General features: G+C 40.9%; 1 protein-coding gene across 4 annotated transcripts in view; it reads left to right on the top strand.

Moving 5' to 3' along the window:
* Window positions 1-18,010: 18,010 nt before the first annotated feature.
* The window catches only part of HERC2 (HECT and RLD domain containing E3 ubiquitin protein ligase 2), a 116,689-nt gene continuing 113,767 nt past the window's right edge, over window positions 18,011-20,932 (top strand). For all 4 annotated transcript variants that reach the window (XM_050907275.1, XM_050907284.1, XM_050907265.1 and 1 more), the window contains exons 1-2: window positions 18,011-18,048; window positions 18,915-19,031. In XM_050907275.1, coding sequence (XP_050763232.1) covers window positions 18,960-19,031 — 72 coding nt within the window. In that variant the 5' untranslated portion in view covers window positions 18,011-18,048; window positions 18,915-18,959. The remainder of the gene's footprint in view (window positions 18,049-18,914; window positions 19,032-20,932) is intronic.

The following is a 20,932-nucleotide window of genomic DNA, read 5'->3' as shown; positions in this document are numbered from 1 at the left end:
TCCTGGGGCTTTTGCTCTGTTTCAAGGAGAGGCTGGGTAGGCTGTCACTCTTAACTGGTACTTTTGTGAGTAATCTTCATGAGAAGTGAGAGGAGTGTTCCTAATTCTACCACTCACTGTGTGTAAGTGCTCACTAATATGCAAGATGCTTATGGTCTAGTCTGTGCTAAAAAAATAATCAGCTATGCAATCTTTCATACAACTGTTAAGATGTGTGCTAGGTAAACACTTTTCACTTTCTTGTAACTTTGAATGATGCACTTCAGCTCAAACTTCTCATTCTCGGTCTTAACCCAAGGGAGACCGAGTTAAAAGTAGACAGTCATATTTTTTTATATAGATTCCTGTACTGAGAATTTAACTGTATGCAATATTACTGTGATGCCATTTCTGCCTTAAAACTTAACAGAAGACCTGTATTGTTACAGAGTTAAGGCTTAAAATATTAATGCATCAGACACTGAGACAGAATCAAATATATATGATTCCTATAGTATTAACCTATGTGCAAAATATATGTGTAGCCTGTTATTCCTAAAGCCTAAGGGGAAAGATTTAAGGAAAGGAAGTGTCAAATGGGAATTCCCATTTATCCAGGTTCCCTTCAGGCCCTTCCCTGAAGCCCAGAGCACAGGCAGCAGGAAAGAGACTGGAGGCTAAAGGCAGGCAGGGTTAGATGACAATTAATCATCCCCTCGCTGCTCAAGGACTCTTTGCTGCCAGTAAATGTCGAAGCTGAATTCTCTTCTGGAGCACTTGCTTGCCTATTGAGGAGCAGGACTTGCAGGAGGTTTGTTTTTAGTAAATGAGCGGATGCTGCTGAGGAGAACGGACGTGCCTTTGAGTGGCTAGGTCTATCTATAGCAGAAGCTAAAAACAGCACAGGCAGGTGAGTCCCTGATAGCACACCGTGGGGGAACCACGCTGGCTAGACGGGCAGCCAGTTATGGTCCTTGCTGCTTCTTACTGGAAGGTAGAGTCAGCACATGTCTCTAACAACCCTTTCCTCCCTTGGAAAAATAAAGCTTGAGGATAATCCCTGTTAACACAGGCAAGAGTCCTTTCCCTGTTCCTCACAAATAGTCTTTCCCCCCAAAAATCCCATTCCTGGGAAATGACGAGTAGATGACTTGGAAATGAGACCTAGCTGGATCTGAGGTATTAAGTAAAAAGGGAGAAATACTTGTTCCATTTGTATAAGTCCTTTTTTTCCCTTTTTTTTGTCAAGTTCCAAGTACAAACAGGAGTTGATTTTTTTTTTTTTTTTTTTGCTAAAATAATTCTCCTCTTTTTTGGACTAGAAAAGGAGCTGGTTGTCTCTGAGAGGATGGAGGTAAAAAATGAACTCATCCAACAATTTTAGTAAGACTAATGCTGACAGAGGCACTGAATCATTTGTTTTCCTGCTCACAGTGGTGTTCTACATATAAATCAATAATTATATTTCTTGGCTCTATCTCTAGTGTGATGAAGTAGGAGCAGTATCTGAGGCTGCTGAAAATGCACTGCATTATGGCAACAACTGTCAAGTCAAGGAGCATGAACTGTGAATGAGAGGTGCCCAGTGCGGCAGCTGGGCTGGGATTAACGCAGGCTACATGCTGCTCTCTGCTCTGCCCCTTCATAAAAGGCGAGGATAAAGCCTGTTAGATTCCTCAAGCCAGAGGACAAGGTACCTTCCCTTTCTGAGGCCCCTTCTGGGAAAAAAAGTTGGCTAGTCAGCTCCAGAGTGATTTTGGGGCAAATGTTTGCCACTATTAGAGACATTTTACACTGCCAGCCAGCCAGAGGAGCAGCAGGCAAGATCTTGAGCTTTTTTGCCTTTCATACCAAAAGTGAATCCAGCCTTCTCCCAGTTCAGAAGCTCAAGATAATTTTGACAGTAACTAAGAATACTTCATCTACTATAAAATATGATTTTAGGCTGAGGCTAACAAACATTAGGACAATGTTCAGTGTGAATTTTGCAATTATAAGTGGCTGTTCTTTTTTGATTAACTCTTAAAGGCTGTTACAGGAATAGCTGCAGTTACAAGACAAGGAAAAGATGAACAATAGCTAGATTTAAATTCAGAGAGCACTGAGCTCTCAAAACAGTCCCAAATGAATACATATTTCTGAAAAGCATGACAGAGAAATAAAAGCAGGAGGACAAGATGGGATATGACTTAAATTCATTTCCTTAGAGAGACAGCTGATACTGGCATTGGTCCAGAAATTTAGTTTAAAGAGGCTGAAAGAAATATTAAGAAATAAATCAGTCTGAAGCATAAATGTGTGGGTGTTTTGATAAAGTGGAAAGGATTCTGGAAGGATGACGGGTGGGGGAAATAGGCTGAGCTTCTGACATTATGCAGAAAAATTTAAGCCTATTTCTTATTGTGATTAAGAGTGCAAATCTAAGTCATGTTGGGCAACAGGTGTGGATAACTCTATTAGCCCTATCTCTATCCAGCAGGTAAGGTCCTTTCCTGCTATGCCGTGGATGAGGGGCTAGTGCAGCAGCACCATTTCCATCTTCTCTGGCATGAAGAAGAAGAAACTCTTATGAGTTACCCCCAGATCTCTTCACCATGCTACACAAGCCATTTATCCTTGTGTAATAAGTCAATGTATGCAGGAAAGGGGGCACAGTCTTTGGCAGTCTCCTACCTATAGCTTTTGAAGACTCTGTGCCCAAGCCCTGTGGTGTCAGTCTGTCGGTGGTGCAGACACGAGGTGCGTAACGATTATCTGAAGTCATTGTCTTACAGGCTTTGTATGTTCAGTGCTTTGGGGCTGAAGACTTAAACTCCAGTCTTTCAACTGCGTAGAGCCTATATGAGCAGTTCCAGCCAACAACAGTGTGTGTCCCATCGTGCTGTATGCCCTCTCCAGTGCTCCTCTGGCCTCATGGTATCATTAAAATCCCTGTTCTTTTCTTTCGGGAGCCAAAGGATGTGGAATTAGGCTGTCTTCGCAATCACCTTTCCATGGACACTTTGGAATCAGCAGGTCTAAGTAACTTCCCCCAGAGATATTTGAGATGATCTCTGCATTGTTTATGCTAATACGTCTGGGAATACTGCGAAAATTAAAGAAAGATGGGGTGTTAATGTTGGTCTGGCTTTAGGACATCTCATCTACCCTTTTTGGATAATTAGGTTTGTTGGATTGACATTGATCCTAGGCAAAATAACAGGGGAAAAACTGATATAGCATTACACTACAAAAGAGTTAAAAGAGAAAGGATCAATGTAAGGAGATTTGGCAAGCTTCCTTGTTAAGCAAAACAGATCTTCATCTTTGCTGAGATGACAAATTTGATAGAAGTAATTGTATATATTTAATAGACGTAGCTTTCTTAAGACATTAGGCTTTGTTTTGACCAGAAATTAGTTTTGTACAGCATTAGGCAAATACCTATCAGATGAAATAGTTGGGGGGGGTAACTGAGCGATACCAAGATCACAAATATACACTAGTATAGCTGTCATTGTGGAATAACTGGATAGACATGCTCCTGTGGGGTTCTGCACTATTCCCAACACACAGGTAATGAACCTTGCAGATGACACAGGGACAGGAAGAGCGGCCTGCTCTCATCATGCAGAGAAACCTGCACTATCACATAATCTGGGTTTCGTCAAATTCGTCCTAAGAACAAGGAAGGGAAATTACCACTTGCAGAAGGGGGGTGGGAGCTGAAGAAGAAGAGGAAGGGGAAGCGTATCCTCAGAAGCAGTTTGCTGTGGATAGGATTAGGTACCTTAGTGGACAAGCACCTGAACGTGCAATGTTGATATGCCAGAGCAAAGAGGACTTACAGAAGTAGGTAATGTGACACAGAATAGGACCTCTGTATGATGTACTGTATATAGCATACTGAAATAGGATGTGTAGCTCTGCTTATAATGTTTTAAAAGCATGTTGAAAAGCTAGTGATGTAGAAAAAACTTGTAAATCATTTGAGAGAGAAAAGAAAATGTCTGAGAGTGAACAACTTCAAGAACTTGGTTTACATCTCAACAAGCAATCAAAGGGCAATTTGATCAAAACACATAATCCCTTCCTTCATGGTGAGGGGGTATTGGTGTTCTTCAGTTCAGTAGCAAAAGCAACAAGAATGAGCAGTTACTAGTTAGAAAGGGGTGTATTTCTTTGATTTTGTTTAGCAGTGGTGATAACCTGCTGAAGCAAACTCCCAAGGGAAGTAATGGAAGATCTGGTCAGGGAGCACCAGCCCTGAGCTGCCCAGCAAAGGAAGGCGAGCAAGGTGTGACAGCAGGGCAAGTAGGGGCAGTGACTTCACTGACAAGGGGTGCAGTCCCACAGTAAGGTGAGTGTAATCATGTTCATCCAACAGTTCAGATCACTGGACAAGTCCGAAGTGGTGAATCAGGTCTGAGGTCAAGCCTGGAAGTCAAGACAGCAAGTCAAGGTCTGGATCATTGGTACATGCTAGGCACGGTGGAGCTGCCTTGTAGCTTAGGCAGAGACCAAGGGCAAGAGTCTCATCTTAAAAGCATCTCTTGAGAGAAGAGGGGGGACCCACCACCAAGGCTTCTTACAGTTCTGATTCAAAGCTGGACAGCTGCACTACAGATCAGCCTGGAGCCCAAGCAGCCAAACCCCCAGGAGCTGGGGGAGGATACACTCGGTCCCCTGATAGACCTTTGCCTCTTGATGACTTCACATCTAGGCTCGGTACATATTTTATGCCATCTGTATTTGATCCCAAAAGCATAAATTTTTACAGCTTATGCTATACTGAAAAATGGATTGGATAATGTAATAATTCTGAAATTAAGGTCTACAACTGTATGCATGAGCAAGCTGTAGAAGTTACGTTTTTATAAGATGTGGAAGGTAATAATGCAACACCGTGGGAGTTGGTCAGAAAACATTTAGTGAAGAAGAACCCTTCTATCTGGCCAGCTTTTCTTGTTCACCTATGCAAGCGAGTAGTACAGTAATTACAGCCACAGGTTCTTTCTCTTGGTCCTTAATTGCACTGAAGTGTTTTAATTCATATCCTGTTACAATCTGCAATGTTAGGCTTTTCTGGTTCTACGGCCAGCAGTTCATTGCCATTTCTTGGTTCACGTTATTCCTTCCTGCTCCACCGTTTTCAGTAGCTTTGCTCTCATGGACTACAGCACCCGAGTCACTCGATCCCGCCTGCCAGTATTCTGGCCACCTCACGGCTGCCCTGCAATGCTGGCAAGCGTCTCCCTGCTGCCGCTGCTGCAGAGAAGCCCACTGCCCCCAGAGCCTCTTCCACTGTGCGAATGAACGCTCAGCCCCCCAGAGCACCTGCCTTCCAGGCTGCTCTCAGGCAGCGTTTATTCAGCCCATTGGCCGTACTCCAGGCCGTTGGGTCTTTGCTCTTGACAGACTCAGCTGCGTCATGCGACGCAGTCTCTGAGCCAGGGCTTGGGCTAGTCCAGCATCCCTTAAATTATATAAACAGGCCTTGGACAGAGAGGGAAAAGTGGCTGTACTTGAATTCCACGAAACTTATGGCTGTGACCCTTTCTAATAAAAATACACAAGGTGAGCACTTCAGCTGCTCTTTTTGCATGGAGAGGCAGAAGACCTCTTGTACAAGAAAGACATTGAATCAACAACTTAAATGGTGTTCTAGTCACCATACCTCTTACCTGCTTGAAGCTAAGGAATGCCTTTGTGATTATAGTAGAAATATCCTGGTTTCATCATGACGAGAGGTCTCTCAGGTATCCTAGAAATTAACAGGCCTTTTGCAATGTATATTTATTTAGTGCATTTTTTTTTAACTGATGCAGCTGAATTCCACCTCTAAATATTCCAGAGTACTGGAAATAAGAATCTAATTATCTGTAAGGCACCCAGCCAGTGCTGCAGCTTCTAAAATCTTTCTTCTGTCCAATAATGGTAGGGTGGGTAAAAATCACCCTCTCCTGTCCTTGATCTCCACAATGTCCTGGTATGGTGAAGTGGATGAGTTCCAAAATATGCAAAGTTGTTAACCCTAATTGTTGTACAGTTTCAAATGCAACGGTTGCATAAATCTCTGGCTTTTCTCCCAGGCATTGATCTTGTACTCCAATAAGCCTATTCGAGAACAGGAGAGGGGTTTTTCAAGTTCATTGAGATCATCTGAGATTTTTCTTGTAATATTTTTACAGGCTGAGATTACAGGGTTTGCTTAAAACTTTTAACAGTCCAGATGTGGTCTCAGCTTTGGCCATTTGGTTGCTGCAACTCAGAAATTTTTAATTGATTTTTGTCAAAGTACTCTGGAGGTCATTCATCTGCTTATGCAGTATACTGTAAATCCTGGTGAATATTTTTAGCAATCTAAGTAATTTATGAGAGGTTCTGTTCAAAATATGCAACAATAAAATTGTTCCAGACTTAGCCGTGACACAGCAGTACAGTAGGACAGAAAATGTTTGCAGAGTTTGAATGATGTGACTTGTGAAGGCAGAGTCTATAACATCTCATCCAAGTGGATAATGGTCAAACAGATGGCTACCAACCTGCTTTTCCTTCAGTAGTTTGGCCTGCGCTGTTTAGTTCTAATATTCAATTTTCCTTTAGTACCGTTCTGATGATCAGGGATGGCTCTTCTGTACTTTTCTTAACCTTGTTGGTGCTCTCTGGTAATACACTGGCTTTTGAATGTATTTCAAAATAGATGTTTACATTAATGTTCATAACACAAATAGGAGAAGTCTGGGAATATAATTTTAGTTCAGAATTGCATCAAATAAAAAAAATCAAACAAAAATTGGCTGATATATTATTATTGAAGTCCACAACAAATTACTATACATTATAGTGATAAAAATAGTAAAGCTTGTGTGGTCTGTATGGCATTCTAATAGTCTTGAGTGAAACACAGAAAATCAGGACTGCTTAAGAGTTGCAATCTTTAACTTAGAGGATGAATTCTGTTAAGTACTTAAGATGGCTCTGCAAGATGCTTTCATTATAAATGGCACTTTATTTACCAGTTGGGTTGTTAATGGAGACTAACTGTACACTACTTGTCATTGTTTTTCATGTCCAGGGTGGGTGTGTCAAGGAAATACATGGGATGCTGCTGAGAGCTAAATTTGAATGAATATTTGCATAACAGGCAAAAATATCTTACAGCGCAAAATCGTATTTACTCTGTATCACCAGCACAGTTCTGAAACAAGACTCTGAAAAGCTAAACAGCAGAGCTGAATTAATACATGCAAAGTAATTTTCATTGGCAGAGTTACTTGTTTTGTACTTTTTCCATTATTATAATTCTTTATTTTGTTGTAGTAATATTTTAGACACACTAAAATTAGGGACGTGTTAATTTTTATTGCAGTTACATGATGGACATTTAATGCTTTAAGGGTCAAACTCTAACTTAATTTGGCCCTGTAGCAGCCCTTTCCAGCTAAACTAATCTAACAAGACTGTCACGTAGATTTAATAGCAGGCACCATATGCCAGTGAAGTAAGGCAAAGCATCACTTGGAGTCTATCCGAACTGTCTGTCTTTGTGATCACTGTAATCTAAAATACATCCAATTTACCAAAATGTAGTCTAGTAATAGAGAATCAGCTGTAAAAGAACTGGGACTAAAATGATTTTTCCTTTTTGTATTATAGTAGTGAAATATTAAAGCTATACCAATGCCCTCATTGCTACTAAATTGCCACTTGACCAGAGTCAGCAGTCAGCAAGCTGGTACATGCAGAGGAATCAGTATGAGTTAGCTACTGAAATGATAGCTGTTTGTAGAAATGCAAGTCTGCAAAACTTCTGCCCATGTGTAGTTTTGACCACTCGAAGTATCACCTGTGAAGCCACTTACGACAGTTATGTTAGTTAGTTGGAGGTCTGTTTGTTGCTGATCTTACAAAGAGCTAAGGTGTTGGCTAATTTTGGCTCCATTGGCCTCTGTCAGGAAAGCCAACTTACAGCTAAGATGGTGTGTGACTCTTCCACAGAACACCAAAAGATTCTAAAATCAGATGTAAAATATGTTTTTGCAAAATGTTGAAGATAATTAAGGCTTATACTGATTTCTGGGTATGTGAAATATCTGCCAGAATACATACAGCCACGTATGTGCAGCATCTCCTACCTTACTATACTTACAGGCAGGGGACTGACATAGTGGTGAGGATGTTACCTCAGCATTGTCTTTAATATCCCGGACAATCTGTAAAAGGTGAAAAATTAGGGCATGAGGTGGTTGATGTGCAGCAACATTTGCATGGGCAGGCCTTTTTAACTCCTCCCTTTTGCTTCCAATTCAATTTGCCTTCACTCTGTGATAGTCAAGTTTTATCTCATCTACTCTGCTCTGTGGAGTGTTTCTTCTTCTAGTGATGTCCCTGCATTAAATGGTGGAGGAACTCCCTGAACTTTGTAAAAGGACCTAAAAGGATCTAAAGGGCTTTTTGGACTGTGGTCTGAGTAACTCCTGTATCTGGTACCCAGAAGGAAAGATAGAAGCAAATTACTATTAATTAACCCGTTAATGAATAATGAAATAGACATCAGACACTTCTGTTTGCAGCCTCCTTTTGTATCCAAAGACTGAATGAAGTAAGAAAGCAGGAACACTCCAGAGAACAATCTGCTTTAATGCCCCAATCCAGCATGGTTTCACGCCAGGGTTAAAGGTCAGAATGTGCTAAAGTAATTTGTAAAACGGAGGTTTCTGGAGCTTCTCCTCAGTGCTGGAGAAATCTCACTGTAGAACAGTCTTCTGTAAAAGGTACCTCCTAGTGAAACTCGTGTCGGCTTGAAGACCTGAGAAAATAGGTGATCTGTGGCTATAGGCTTAAAGGATGTGCTTTTTCCCTAGCAGGTTCCCAAGTGGATTGAGTAACTGTTTTGTTAAATATATTGTCAACTTACGTTTTGGAATTACTTTTTTCCTAACTTGTTTCTTATGGACATGTGAAATACTTTATCCTAGCTTGTTATTTTACTATTAAACAATGAAAACTTAAGATGACAAGAAGCATTCCATTTGTATTGCTTTTTTGCTGGAGTGGCTTAGGTTAATAAAATTTTTTTAAACTTGAGTAGCATAATTCTGCGCTGGAAAACTATTCTGATACTTCAGGGAAGTTGTAGTGACAATTTTGAACTAGCATTTTCTGAACAGAGAATTCCACTGTCAACACATAAAATGCTAACCGAATCCAGTTTATAATTTCCTGGGGGTAAGCCAGTTCTAACATAACGTAACAGGACTAACATAACTGGAGTCAGTGGAGTTAAATTATCAGAACTGATTTTAGGAATGAGATCGGAGTCCTGTGACCTTCCTTCTTATGAAAAAAAGTATTGCATATTTTTCTGAAAGATCATTGAAAGAGCCGAGACAAGATTTTACTCTCAGCACCATCAGTGTAAGTCCATTCTTTCAGCTGCCTTATCTTGCTATTCACTTCACTGTGTTTCTTTCTTGTGTAGTGAGTGGAGAGATGCCTGTACTTCCGAGTGCAATTCCTCCGTCCTGCTTTAGGGTGGAATGAGTTGCATTTGAGGTGGCTATCCCTTGTCACTGGCACTAGAAGTAGTTCAAAGGACTAACTTAGAATGGATAATACTAGCCAAAATGAATCCTACCTGTATTTTACAGCAGTGTAAGTGGGAGGAGAATTGAGGGTCGCTGATTATAATAAAAATAGTATGTTTCTAGAGGATTATTTCTGATATTTTGTATTTTATATGTATAATCCTGGTGACACCTCTCCAATTACATCTAGTTTATACCACTGTAAATCAGTTATATCTGATTTACTCTACATCAAACTTTCTGTCTGCAGTTGTATTTCCCAGGCAAGAAGTAAATACAACTGCAGATTTCAAATGGGATTGCAGCTGTTTGTCCTCAAAACAGGAAGGAAACTTTTATGATTTGAGTAACTCATAAAAGTAAAGGGATCTTTTTACCTATGAAGTGTTGCTCATTAATAATATATTAATAAACAACTTCATTAATGTCAGCCTCAGAACAAGTTCATTATAAATGTGACAGGCTGTAAAACTAAATTTACCTTTTGGCTCTGCTTTCAAATGTAGTATATTACCTTCAAAGCCAGCTCGGATTTTCTCAGGTTCTCTTGAGGCTATGTTAATAAATAATAGTATCAAAGAGAAAAGAGAACAAACAAGCAACTGAAAAAAATTTAAAATGCCATCAGTAATCAAGAGGGTTGATGGTATGAGCAACAAAGGCTAAAAACTTTAAAAAACATTGCTGTCTCAAATGTGTTATGTTGAAAGTTAGAGTCCATCTGGGACAGAAGTAGGAGCAGGAATCAGACTCTCCAGGTGGTGGTGGAGGAAGACATGTATTTAGTGTTTTGAAATGCGTGTGTATACAGAGCCAAAAGTGCACACAATTACTAGGGGCCATTGTGCGAGTGGCACGGATCTTGTAGAAGAAGGACCCTGAACTTCTTTGTGATAAAGCTGGAGTCTTACCACCACAGCATAGACATCACAACTCTCTATCACAGTGGAGCAGTCAGTCAACCTTACAGCAAAGGTTTCATAAATGTTTGTTAAAATCTTCTGTACTGTCTGTAAGTGGAGCAGTAATTTCAAATTGGTATGGAAGAGAAGATCCATAGCAGCAATTTCCCAGGCTCTGATTTTCTTCAAAGGATTATGAATGAGATAAAAGACAAAAAAGACATTCAAGGTCTGATTTTTCAAAAATACTGCTAACTGGTATGTTGAAATGACATGACATAGAGACAAATCTGTGATATGGTTGAGAGGTGACACAAAACTACGACTCTGAAGAAAGCATTAAAAGATGGGTCCAACTGCTATACAGTATTTAGTGGTGTTAATACTCTTGTACTGAAAGCAGAAAAGATAACAGGTGTGAACGCTGTTGCTTGCAGCGAACATACCACAAAATCAACAGAAGATTAGTGCTGGAACAAGCTGAAGCACACATTGTCTTGGTAGATTGTTTTCCTTTCTGTTTGAAGTAATTACTTCATCTTAGATCACTAACATTGTTGGCATCCCCTCCCCAAACTTTAAGGGCGCCATATACATTAGCATATCTGAAATATCCCACGATTCTTCCTTGAGGATAAAAGTTTCTGAAATTGTAGTAAGTGGGGTGGGGATTGGCAAAACAGAAGAGATGCAAAAAACTCCCTTTATAAATGGGCATGTTGGAGAAACACAGCAGAGATTCTCCACAACTGTTTTTATAAAGCTACGGAAAGGGAGCTGTGGACAGTTGCCTGATTCATACCCAAGTAGACTGATGGTGTTTTGGGCTGGTATTCATCTTACATATTAAGGACAGACCTAACAATTTGTCTTGATTCCCTTCCCTCCTCCCCTCACCCGGGCTGTTATCCCTGGGCTTGTGCTTTGACCAACCTGTCCTTGACCTTTCTATTCCACTCCTAATGCCTCTCCCAACACCCTGCAGCAAGGACAAACATGGCATAAGCCCAACTTGTTCTAGCTTTTTTTTTTTAAAGTTTTTTTCCCTTATGAAGCATTTTTGTATGAAAGGATACCATATGGCTCTAGGTTAACAAATCCTTTATAGAAATACTGCTTCCTTTCCCGCTTAAATGAGTAAAGATTCCTATCAGCATTCATAAAGTGTTTCCCTATATGTTAAGCAATGTATAAAAGCTAAAGTGTTTTTGGCCACCTTCCAGACATTGGGAGAAACTCAATACTTGGTAGCTTCTAAATGGAAAGAATTAAAATTAGCATCATGCTTCCTTCTTATATATTAGGAGATTTTTCTCATGCTCTGATTATTGGCTAAAGGATACTGTTCCCATCTCTGTCTAGTACGCATCCACCTACCCTAACTAAAGGGCATAAGACTTTTTTATTTCGGAGATCTAATGGATTTAATGCTTTTCTCATTTTGCCAAATCATTTCCATTTTGTTTCTAAGTCTTCTGCAATGAGCTATGCTTTGCATAATAATTTAGGAAAAAAATGCAACATTCTTGTTTATGTGCTTAAACTCAAAATTTGAAATGTTCTTGCTGCTCAAAGTGCCTACTGAACATCCCTCCATCAAGTTAAGTGATTGTGAAGCATGTTGCATTGCCCATTGATGGGTTAATTTGTAACTGTTAACTAGGCAACTAGCCTCCTGTCAGAATATATTCAAATACTGATAATCTATTTGCATGGTATTATGATAATACAGAATCATTCTGCCCTCAATATATAGGTTACTATAATAGTGAGGATATATTTCAATTTCTAGTGTAATGTTGATTTTTACTAGCCTTAGCATTGCTCTGATATTTGGGTGGATTTTTAAATTATATCTTGATCATTTCGCAAATCTAGTGTTTATAGGTGAACAATTTTATGAACATAGCTTAGTACTGTAACATATCTTTAGATGCTATTATTAGCAAATCTTATACAGAATATTCCTGTAATTGAAAAGGCCTTTTAAATGCAAACATTTTCTGCTTCGCTTTAAGTTAATAATTGTATTTAATTTGAAAATGATAGAGAGCTTATGGAGGTTGCTATTTTTTAGTATATGGAATATATATTTTTTCCATCTGAATTTCTGATATATCCCTTACTGTATACCAAATGCTTTTAATTTCAACAGTTCTGTAATGGATATCTGAATATTTACGTAGTGTTTATTTCCAAAGATTCCTGAAGATCTATCTAGTGAGCATACTCAAGCTGGCATTTCCAAAGGTACTTTGCAAGTCAGAGAACAATATCCATCTTAAATATTTTATGAAGTGATTATTTTGAATTGATAATTTAAAGAAACAACAGGAACAGCCACAGAGAATTCATTATTGTTGTTGAGTTCAGAGATGTAGGATGAAATCAGATCAGACTGGTTTGGGCTGTAAAGCAAGAGACTCCCTGGATAGAAACATGGGGGTTGGCCTGGGGGAAGCAAAACCACCTTTCTTCTCTGTAATGGAAGACATAACCTGGAAAGCAAGCTTGTGGGATTGTGTTTTTTCTGGGAGACTAAAAACTAGTGTGGTTGGCACTGGACAAGTAAAGTAAAGGATATATGAGGCTGAATTTCTGAGCTTAATGAAGTTGATGAAAACGTTACTGCTTGCTTTAACAAGGATGGGATTCACTCTAATTTTAACAATAATTAACTATGCAAAATGTAATTAACAATGGCTTCTAATTAGCTACTTGCTGAAATTGTGGCTTTATTGTGACAGTTTTTAGTCGCTCCATTCTTTTTTTTTTCAGTTCTCTCTACTCTGAATCGCTTTTCCAACACCACCTCTGCAATTGAGCTGTGTCAGCTGTACAATATACTGTGATTTTGCAAAGAAAAATTGTCACAGGAGAAGAACTTGTTGAAATTTTGGGTGTAAGCAATATTCGCCATTTAAAATCAGGGTAAAAAAAGGGCAGGGAGGGGTTAACCTAATTCTGTTTAATGGAGGAACAATACAGTTTCCAAACTAGAACAGGTATGTATCACTGCCCAGTAAAGGTAGGAGTGAAATCATCTTGGACGTGTGGATGAATGTGAAGGATATAGGTTGGAACAGAGATACATTAGAGAAAAAGATGAGAAGTAGCAGGGCTGTTACCACTGAAAGTGAGAAAGGAGCAGAAAGCCATGCAGAGAGACAGAAGATGTTGTTTCATTGGCCTGAGGAGGCATGAGGAAAGAGGGTTAGGATATTGATTGCAAGAGGCTTGGGTTTTTGAACATGGAAGCTGCTTCCTTTGTTTGGTTTTTCATCTCCTTATGTAAATAATATTTAATCAGTAATAATAATGGCTAGTAGCTGCCATTGTGACTATTTAGAAATACTAGTGTATGTGGGAAGGAGGAGAATCCTCTTATGTCCTTACTGTCCCATTTTCCCCCTGTAGAAAGCACTGGTGTGGCATAATAGTATGTATTGACCAATTTGAACTGATGGCATTCTTTGCAAATAATATATTAAAGAAATAATGGGCCTTATCATGAGCTTTTAATTGTACAAAACTGAAATATTGGCCAACAGTTCAGTTCAGAGAGTATAAAAATAATAAAGGCTAATTGTAGAAGTTTCTCACTTTCTTTGGGAAAGCCTTCATCACTGAGAAGTAAGCCAGGAAATTCTCTGAGACTTGTTTTAAGCCCAGAGTGGACTGGATTTTGCATTTTGTGGATAATAATACACAAAGGCTTCCAAACTCAGTGGGAGAGCTCAACACAAATGGCTCTTGAAAAAACCTACAAACAAAAAAGGCATTGTCTTGCAGTAAACAGTTAGGCACTGCTGTTACAGAGATGGTTTTGTGTCCCATTCTCATGCATAACAATTATTGATACTCACTAATGAGAGAAAAAAATGCCCCACATTCCATTGCTGTTATAACTAGAATGGATTCCCCAGAGCTCAGACATTTAAAATCATTATTAGTTAGTAAAGATTTTGTGCTTATACCTAGAAGGCCTGCAGGTAGGACTAGATACTATTTTTATGTAAATGTATACTTGCTTATTTTTGGTCCTTTTTGATTAAAAAAAAAGCTCATTCTCACCATTTGTTTGTTGGCTCTTAAGGTTTTGGATTTAGTTACTTGAGAATGCAATTGCCTCAATTTATGACACCGATCTTGCCAATACTTATGATCCCATTGTCACAAGTGAAATAAAAAGAAATATGGTGCTGCCCAGATTGTCCAAAGATACTTCTCTTCCTTCTGCCTGTTCTGCTTTAGATGACTGTGATAGTTTTATTTTCCTCAATTAGTGTCTGTTCTTCCCCATCTCCTTAGGCCTGCCCGACAGTGCCACAAATTGGCACTGCACGGAGGTGAGGGGAGGGCACCCTTCATGCTACCAACCCTACGTTCTTCAGCCTTCATGGTTTACACAGATCCCACGTGCACCACCATCCTTCTTTTCCTCTACGTCCTGCACCTCTACAGCGTCTCTTCTCTTGTAGAAGCTAGTATGGCTTCTCTGCCACATTTACAACATAAGAGGTCTCCTGCCCAGAGCCAGACATTTTTTGAGCATTCTGTATTGTTTGTAGGTGTTCTAAGAGGTGGACCAGAAAATGTGACCCCTTGCTTTTAGTGTGCCTTTCATTCTGTTGTATTTACTTTTTGCTTTAATCTCTAATAATAGTGATTTGACCATATGCCTAGAAGCGGATACGTGTAAATGACTGACTGTGTCTGTCCACGGAAACTAGATTTTTCCATGTCCAGCCATTTCTCTAGAGGAAGCAAGAAAGGTGTGCGAGGGTTTTGGCAGACTTGCAGTGAAAGCAGAGAGCTGAAGTTACTTCCACCTCACTAGCAGTCTGCCCTGCAGCTCCTGAGGATGTCGGTGTCTCCAAGGCAGGGCCATCAGATCCACTTAATGATTTTCTTGGGTATAAAGTAGATTACTTTAGCAAGCTGGGGCACAAAGGATGATGGCTGGAGAACTGATCGCAAGATCATATAACCGTGCTTTAAGATGGAACTATGCATCAGAAGAGCGGAGCACAAGGCTTGGAGTGGTAACACTTCAACTGTTTGGCTTGAACTTGCCTTTCGCAGTCTGTCAGACCCATACATCACATTTATTACCTTGGTCAGTCTGAAGTGAAACAACATGCCATTGTTATTTAAATAACATCAGAATAACAGTTATTGATGCACTTAATACTGCAAATACTGTGTATGGAGACAAACTTCAGGTTCCAGAGTCTTGGAATTTTCCGATTATTTGTAAAAATAAAATTATTTTTAATAATCTTGGCAAAGTACTTATTCATGTTGTTTTACCAGATATACTTTTCTCTCTGGAAAATTTGGTGGGTACATATTTTTATAAATGAGAATGCCATTTGAGATTGCACCATGCTATTACAGTGCATTTCAAATGCAAACAAAAATTATTCATCAGAATTGAAATCTAAATCTGGAAATACAAAATAATCCATAAATTCTTCAGAAGTATCTCTAGCTTTGAATTTGCACTGCATCCAAATATGTTTTGATTTTTGTTGAAGCGAGTGCGTACCTGCTAACTGGGCCAGTGATTCAAGTCTAACTTGAATTAGCTAGTTATGCACTCTTCAAATTATTCACATCAAGAGTGCCAGCAAAAGGCTATTGCCATTTGTTATTTAATAAAAGTAAGAAAACTCTCTGAAATAAATGCAGCTTGTCTAAAGATATTGCTCTTGGAGAGCCAAACAAAAAATGGCAGTGAATGTTGCACATGCAAAGTTTCTCATTTAGATCTGACTCGCAAATCATTTAAGCAAGCAGTAGGCACAATCAGTGGGCACTGTGGTTTCAACCAAGTTTTACTAATTCCTTCTGGCTTGGGCTCCATACATTGCAAAGCAGTTTTTATTCCTACTCGGAATATGAAAATATAACTATTTTCATGGAATCATGGAATCATGGAACGGTTTGGGTTGGAAGGGACCTTCAAAGATCACCTAGTTCAACCCCCCTGCTATGAGCAGGGACACCTTCCACTAGACCAGGTTGCTCAAAGCCCCATCCAACCTGGCCTTGAACACTTCCAGGGATGGGGCATCCACAACTTCTCTAGACAACCTCTTCCAGTGTTATTTTCTTTTATTTCCAGTCTACTACGTTAAGAAGAGACTAAAATATTTCCCACCCTGGTGTGCTAGCTCTTGCTCAGCCATGGACTAGTCAGAATAGACACAACATGATATGCGTGACAAAACCTCCAGTCCCCTCATGTTAAACTTAGATCTTTTGACATGTAGGCATTTGGGCAGATTTTTCAAGGGAAACTACTTTTGGTTTTGAAAATTTGTATTTTAAAGTATCAGGGAGTAACTTGAGGAAATCAGGTACTTCTATCTTTATATATAAATTTTCAGGCACTTCAGAAATTTTGTACAGTATTTTACTTAAAGTGACCACTGTATCTTGATCCAAGAGAGGTCTGTGGTAAGCGACAGGCTAAGCGGTTACATCATAGTTGCACTTGTTTGTTACTTTGAAAATGAACCCAGGAGAATCAAATTCACCGTGTTTTATTACAATGCTTCTTAAATAATAATAACTAAATGTTGTGTACTTTTGCCTAAATGCCAGCAAATGGTCTCAGTTCTGTTAGAATTTCATTGACATTCAGTCTGTGGCTTCACGTTGGCCAAAGCCAATCATATCCCCGTCTGCCAAGCCTTGCTCCTGCCTTCCTAATTCCTTAGCTGCCGGGGAATTGGAGTCCAAGTATTGTGAGAAACTTTACTTTTGGTTAATTTGAATTTCAAACTACTGATATATTTCATCATTCCCAACAAACGTATGCTGAAGCATGATTATTTGCCTCAGAGCAGTTTCTCACTTGGGCGATCAGCCAACTTTTGCCTCCAGACTCTCGCCATTGCCTGCCATTAGCCAGTTCCCGCTCTCCTCCCCAGCATCCTTCTTCCCTTGCGTGCAGCGGCATCATTTTCCCGTTTCCAGCCTCGACTCTTTCAGGCTGCTTCTGCCATTTTGTTTGGCTCTGAGCTACTCGTTATTGACCTTTCTGCTCTGAAATATTTAAAAGCTTCTTTTTTTTAGAAACGAACTTAACAGTATAGTTTGCAGATGGTCCCTAAAGTGACTTTAAAAAAAAAAACAACCCAAACCCTCTTTTGTTTAATTTCTGCATCCTACCTAAAAGGAGACTTTGTTTTTTGTTATTAGCGGCTTGACTTCAGACTCATCTCCGAGGCGGACCGATGCCGCTGCCCGCCCCGCAGGCCGCCCGGCCCAGCCCCCCTGCGCCGCTCCCCGCTGCGCTGCGGCCCGCTCCGGGACAGGATGTCCCGCCTCCCCCTCCTCTCCTGATTGGCCGAGAGCTTTGGTGGCGTACTGGGGGCTGAGCCGCGAATTGGCCGAGGTCCCCCTGTCTCCAGTACCGAGGGAGGGACCGGCGAGCGGCTCTGCCGGCGGAGGGGGGGAGGCGGGCGGGCGAGGGAAGGAGGGGCGAGGATTACCCGGGGCCGAGCGGGCGGCGGTAGAGCGAGGCGAGGCAAGGGGCGAGGAGCCGCCGCCGCCGCCGCCGCCGCCGTCGTCGCCGCGGCCGGCCGGTGAGTGCGAGGGAGCCCGGCGGGCGCCTCGACGCCTCCATCTGTCTCGGCGGGGGCGAGGGGGGGGGAGACAGAGGGCGGGAGCGCCTCCCCCTGCCCCGTAGAGCTGGCCGCAGTGGGGGGGGCGGGGGGCGCGAGCGCGCTCGGCCTCGGTCTGGCGACGCGGGGAAAGGGGCCTCCCCTCCTCAGCCAGGGAGCCCCGCGAGAGGGGCGGGGCGGCGCAGCCCCCGCGCCGTGTGCAGCGACCCCTGCCCGGGCAGGGCCTTCACCCGCCCCTCCTGCCTGCGCCCCGTCGGCCGGCCGAGGTCCCGGCAGCCCGCGGCCCTCTCACCCGGGCTGGCCGAGGTGGGCTAAAGCCGCGGCTGGTGACCGTAACGGGCGGTGACGGTGGGCCGTGAGGGCGGGGGGGGGGGGGAATATGCTCCTGGGAGAGGGGGTCGTGCGGCGAGGGGAAGCCCCCGGGCCTCGGCTGCCGCCGGGGGCGGCGGGGAGGAGGGGGTGCGGGTGACCCTGATAATCGCTTTATGTTGGCCTGGGGCTTGCGTAATCTGCGATCAATTATTTATTTCATGCACCACTTATGGATCTGAGGGGCAGCGTTAGGCCTCTGATGTAGCTCAGTGCAGCAGAAGGGAGGCTTCCTTCCACAAATGTCATAGGGAAGAGAAGTGGAGGGTTTTGGGGTTCAAATAGTGTTCTTAATGCGTGTTCCTCTCCCTGTGCGATTTCAGGGGATGTGAACAAGGGAGGTCCTTATTTACAGTAAATTTTTAAAGATCAAGTGGAAGCCATCCTAGTCTGAACAAAAATAACCTTGTGTGGTTTATTTCATGTGCTAGATTGTTATTTTTCTCATTCTGTGGCAGGTTGGGCTGCTCAGCCAGCCTGGAGAGAAGGCTGGAGAAGGAAACATGTCTTCTGAATCTTTTTGTCTGGCTGCTCAAGCTAGGTTTGACTCCAAATGGTTGAAGACAGACTTACAGGTAAGGAGTTAGATAGTTGTATGGCATTGTGACCTTTCAGGTGCAGATCAGGGATGCTTTTAGCCTAAATAGCTGACAAATGGAAGACTGCAGCATTGCTCTTGAGATAGGTGTGTAGGGTTTTTTGAGTATGCTGATTTAAAACTGATCTTGAAGAAACACTAACTTATTTTGAGCTGCAAATAGATCTGTGTTGTCAGTCCAGTCCCTTCTGCTTAGAAACAAGCTGGACTACGTATGTATGTTATCTTTGCAGTGTGTCAGAGCACATAGCTGAGTATGTAGCATTACTACTAGAACTATAAATTCTTCATTTGGGCTGTTGCTAAACTGCTTGCCTGCGTATGAGCTAGCAGCTTTAATGCACAAGAGAACTGAAGCGAAAGGCAATGGAAATCTAATCTATATTTTGAAGAATTTAAATCAGCTTTTACTGTAGTTGTTTGTATAGCAGGTACAGGCTTCCTTTAAATCTTGTCCTTTTGAGGGGAGTTAACTTTTTGTCAAAGATACGTGGTTGAAATGGAACTGATCTTTGTTGAAATGTTTGGTGAAGGTTTTCTTTTGTCTTAGAAGATGATCTGTTCATTTATCAAAGTTGCGTGATACGGGGATGAGGATACTATCGTGTTTTCCTAATTCAGGTTTGAAAATTAAGTGGAAAATATAGAGAAGTAGAGTGGTTTGGGTCAGTTATGTTTGTTTCAGATGAAATGGGTAACTAGAGTAAGTCCTTGTCTTGTCTGTCTTCTTCCTTCCCCCAGATGCTGCATATAGATACCTTACTTTGAATAACCTTTCCAAGTCCTGCTCAAAACTCTGAAATTCTTGTTGGGATGGGCCAGCCAGTGTTATTTCTTTGTTACAGATTAATAATAATAATAAAATATTTTAAAAATTGCATCCTGAGTGACTTTACCCAAAATTACATGCTGGTAGTCTGAATGGTTGAGTTCAGCTATTCTTGTGGTTAGACAAGGGTTTTTCCCCATGCAGTTGTGATTCAAAAGCAGCCTTTCTCCAATATTTTACATCAAACAAGCTAAATTGGAATCAGAAGTGACAGATACAGCCTTAGAGGTTACATTATTTAGTAGGTCTTGTATGTAAATGCTATAAAATGGCAGGGCTTGCTCTTGATTTGGCTAGATTAGTTCTATTTTCATCTTTTATTCTTACCAAAGTAAAAGTTTTGATCCGAAGTTAGATGTTTTGGCTAATGTGGTAAATAAACATAGTCGGAAACAATTTGAAGATAAGCATATTAAGAAATGCAGAAATATTTCTGTGTTCCCTGGAGGCTGGCTTCTGGATTACAAATGTGTTGCTTCAACGATTGTAGAACAGAGGAAATTTTTAGCTGAAAAAGTGGCAATTTTTGTTTGTAGCAGCTGCTGACTATGCATTGCCTATTTTTCTTCTGTATTATATGGCGTGAAAAATGTGACTGTTCACGTGATTTGTCAGACTTTTCCTCTCATTTGTAGTGCCTTTTTTTCTACATCCCTTTTTTCTGTTTATGTAAACTTTTGACAAGAGGGCTTCAGTTGCCATCCAAACTTTAAGAATTATTGTCAGCTGAGTGTGTATAAATGCAATGAAATATTTGTCTTTTATGAGACTATTGTGTAGTTAATGTGTTGTAATAATTCCTTTTAATAATAAAAATCTTAGTTTGTAACATTTCTATGAATAAGCTCCCTTATTTATAAGAGTTCTTTATGAGTAATAACAAGTTAGACTCTAATTGCCAGGGTACTCCCTTTGTTTTCTTCCAGTCATGCTGTAGTCAAAATAATGAGATTAATGAAATAAGAGAACAGTAATCATTTGTGATCTGCTGGACGCAAACATCACTTCTCTGGAATCTGAAGACTAGCCAGGCCTCCTGGGTATAATAT

This window comes from Gymnogyps californianus, chromosome 1, assembly GCF_018139145.2.
Source record: "Gymnogyps californianus isolate 813 chromosome 1, ASM1813914v2, whole genome shotgun sequence".
In the NCBI taxonomy this organism is placed as follows: Eukaryota; Metazoa; Chordata; class Aves; order Accipitriformes; family Cathartidae; genus Gymnogyps; species Gymnogyps californianus.
This window is presented reverse-complemented; position numbering and strand designations above follow the sequence as displayed.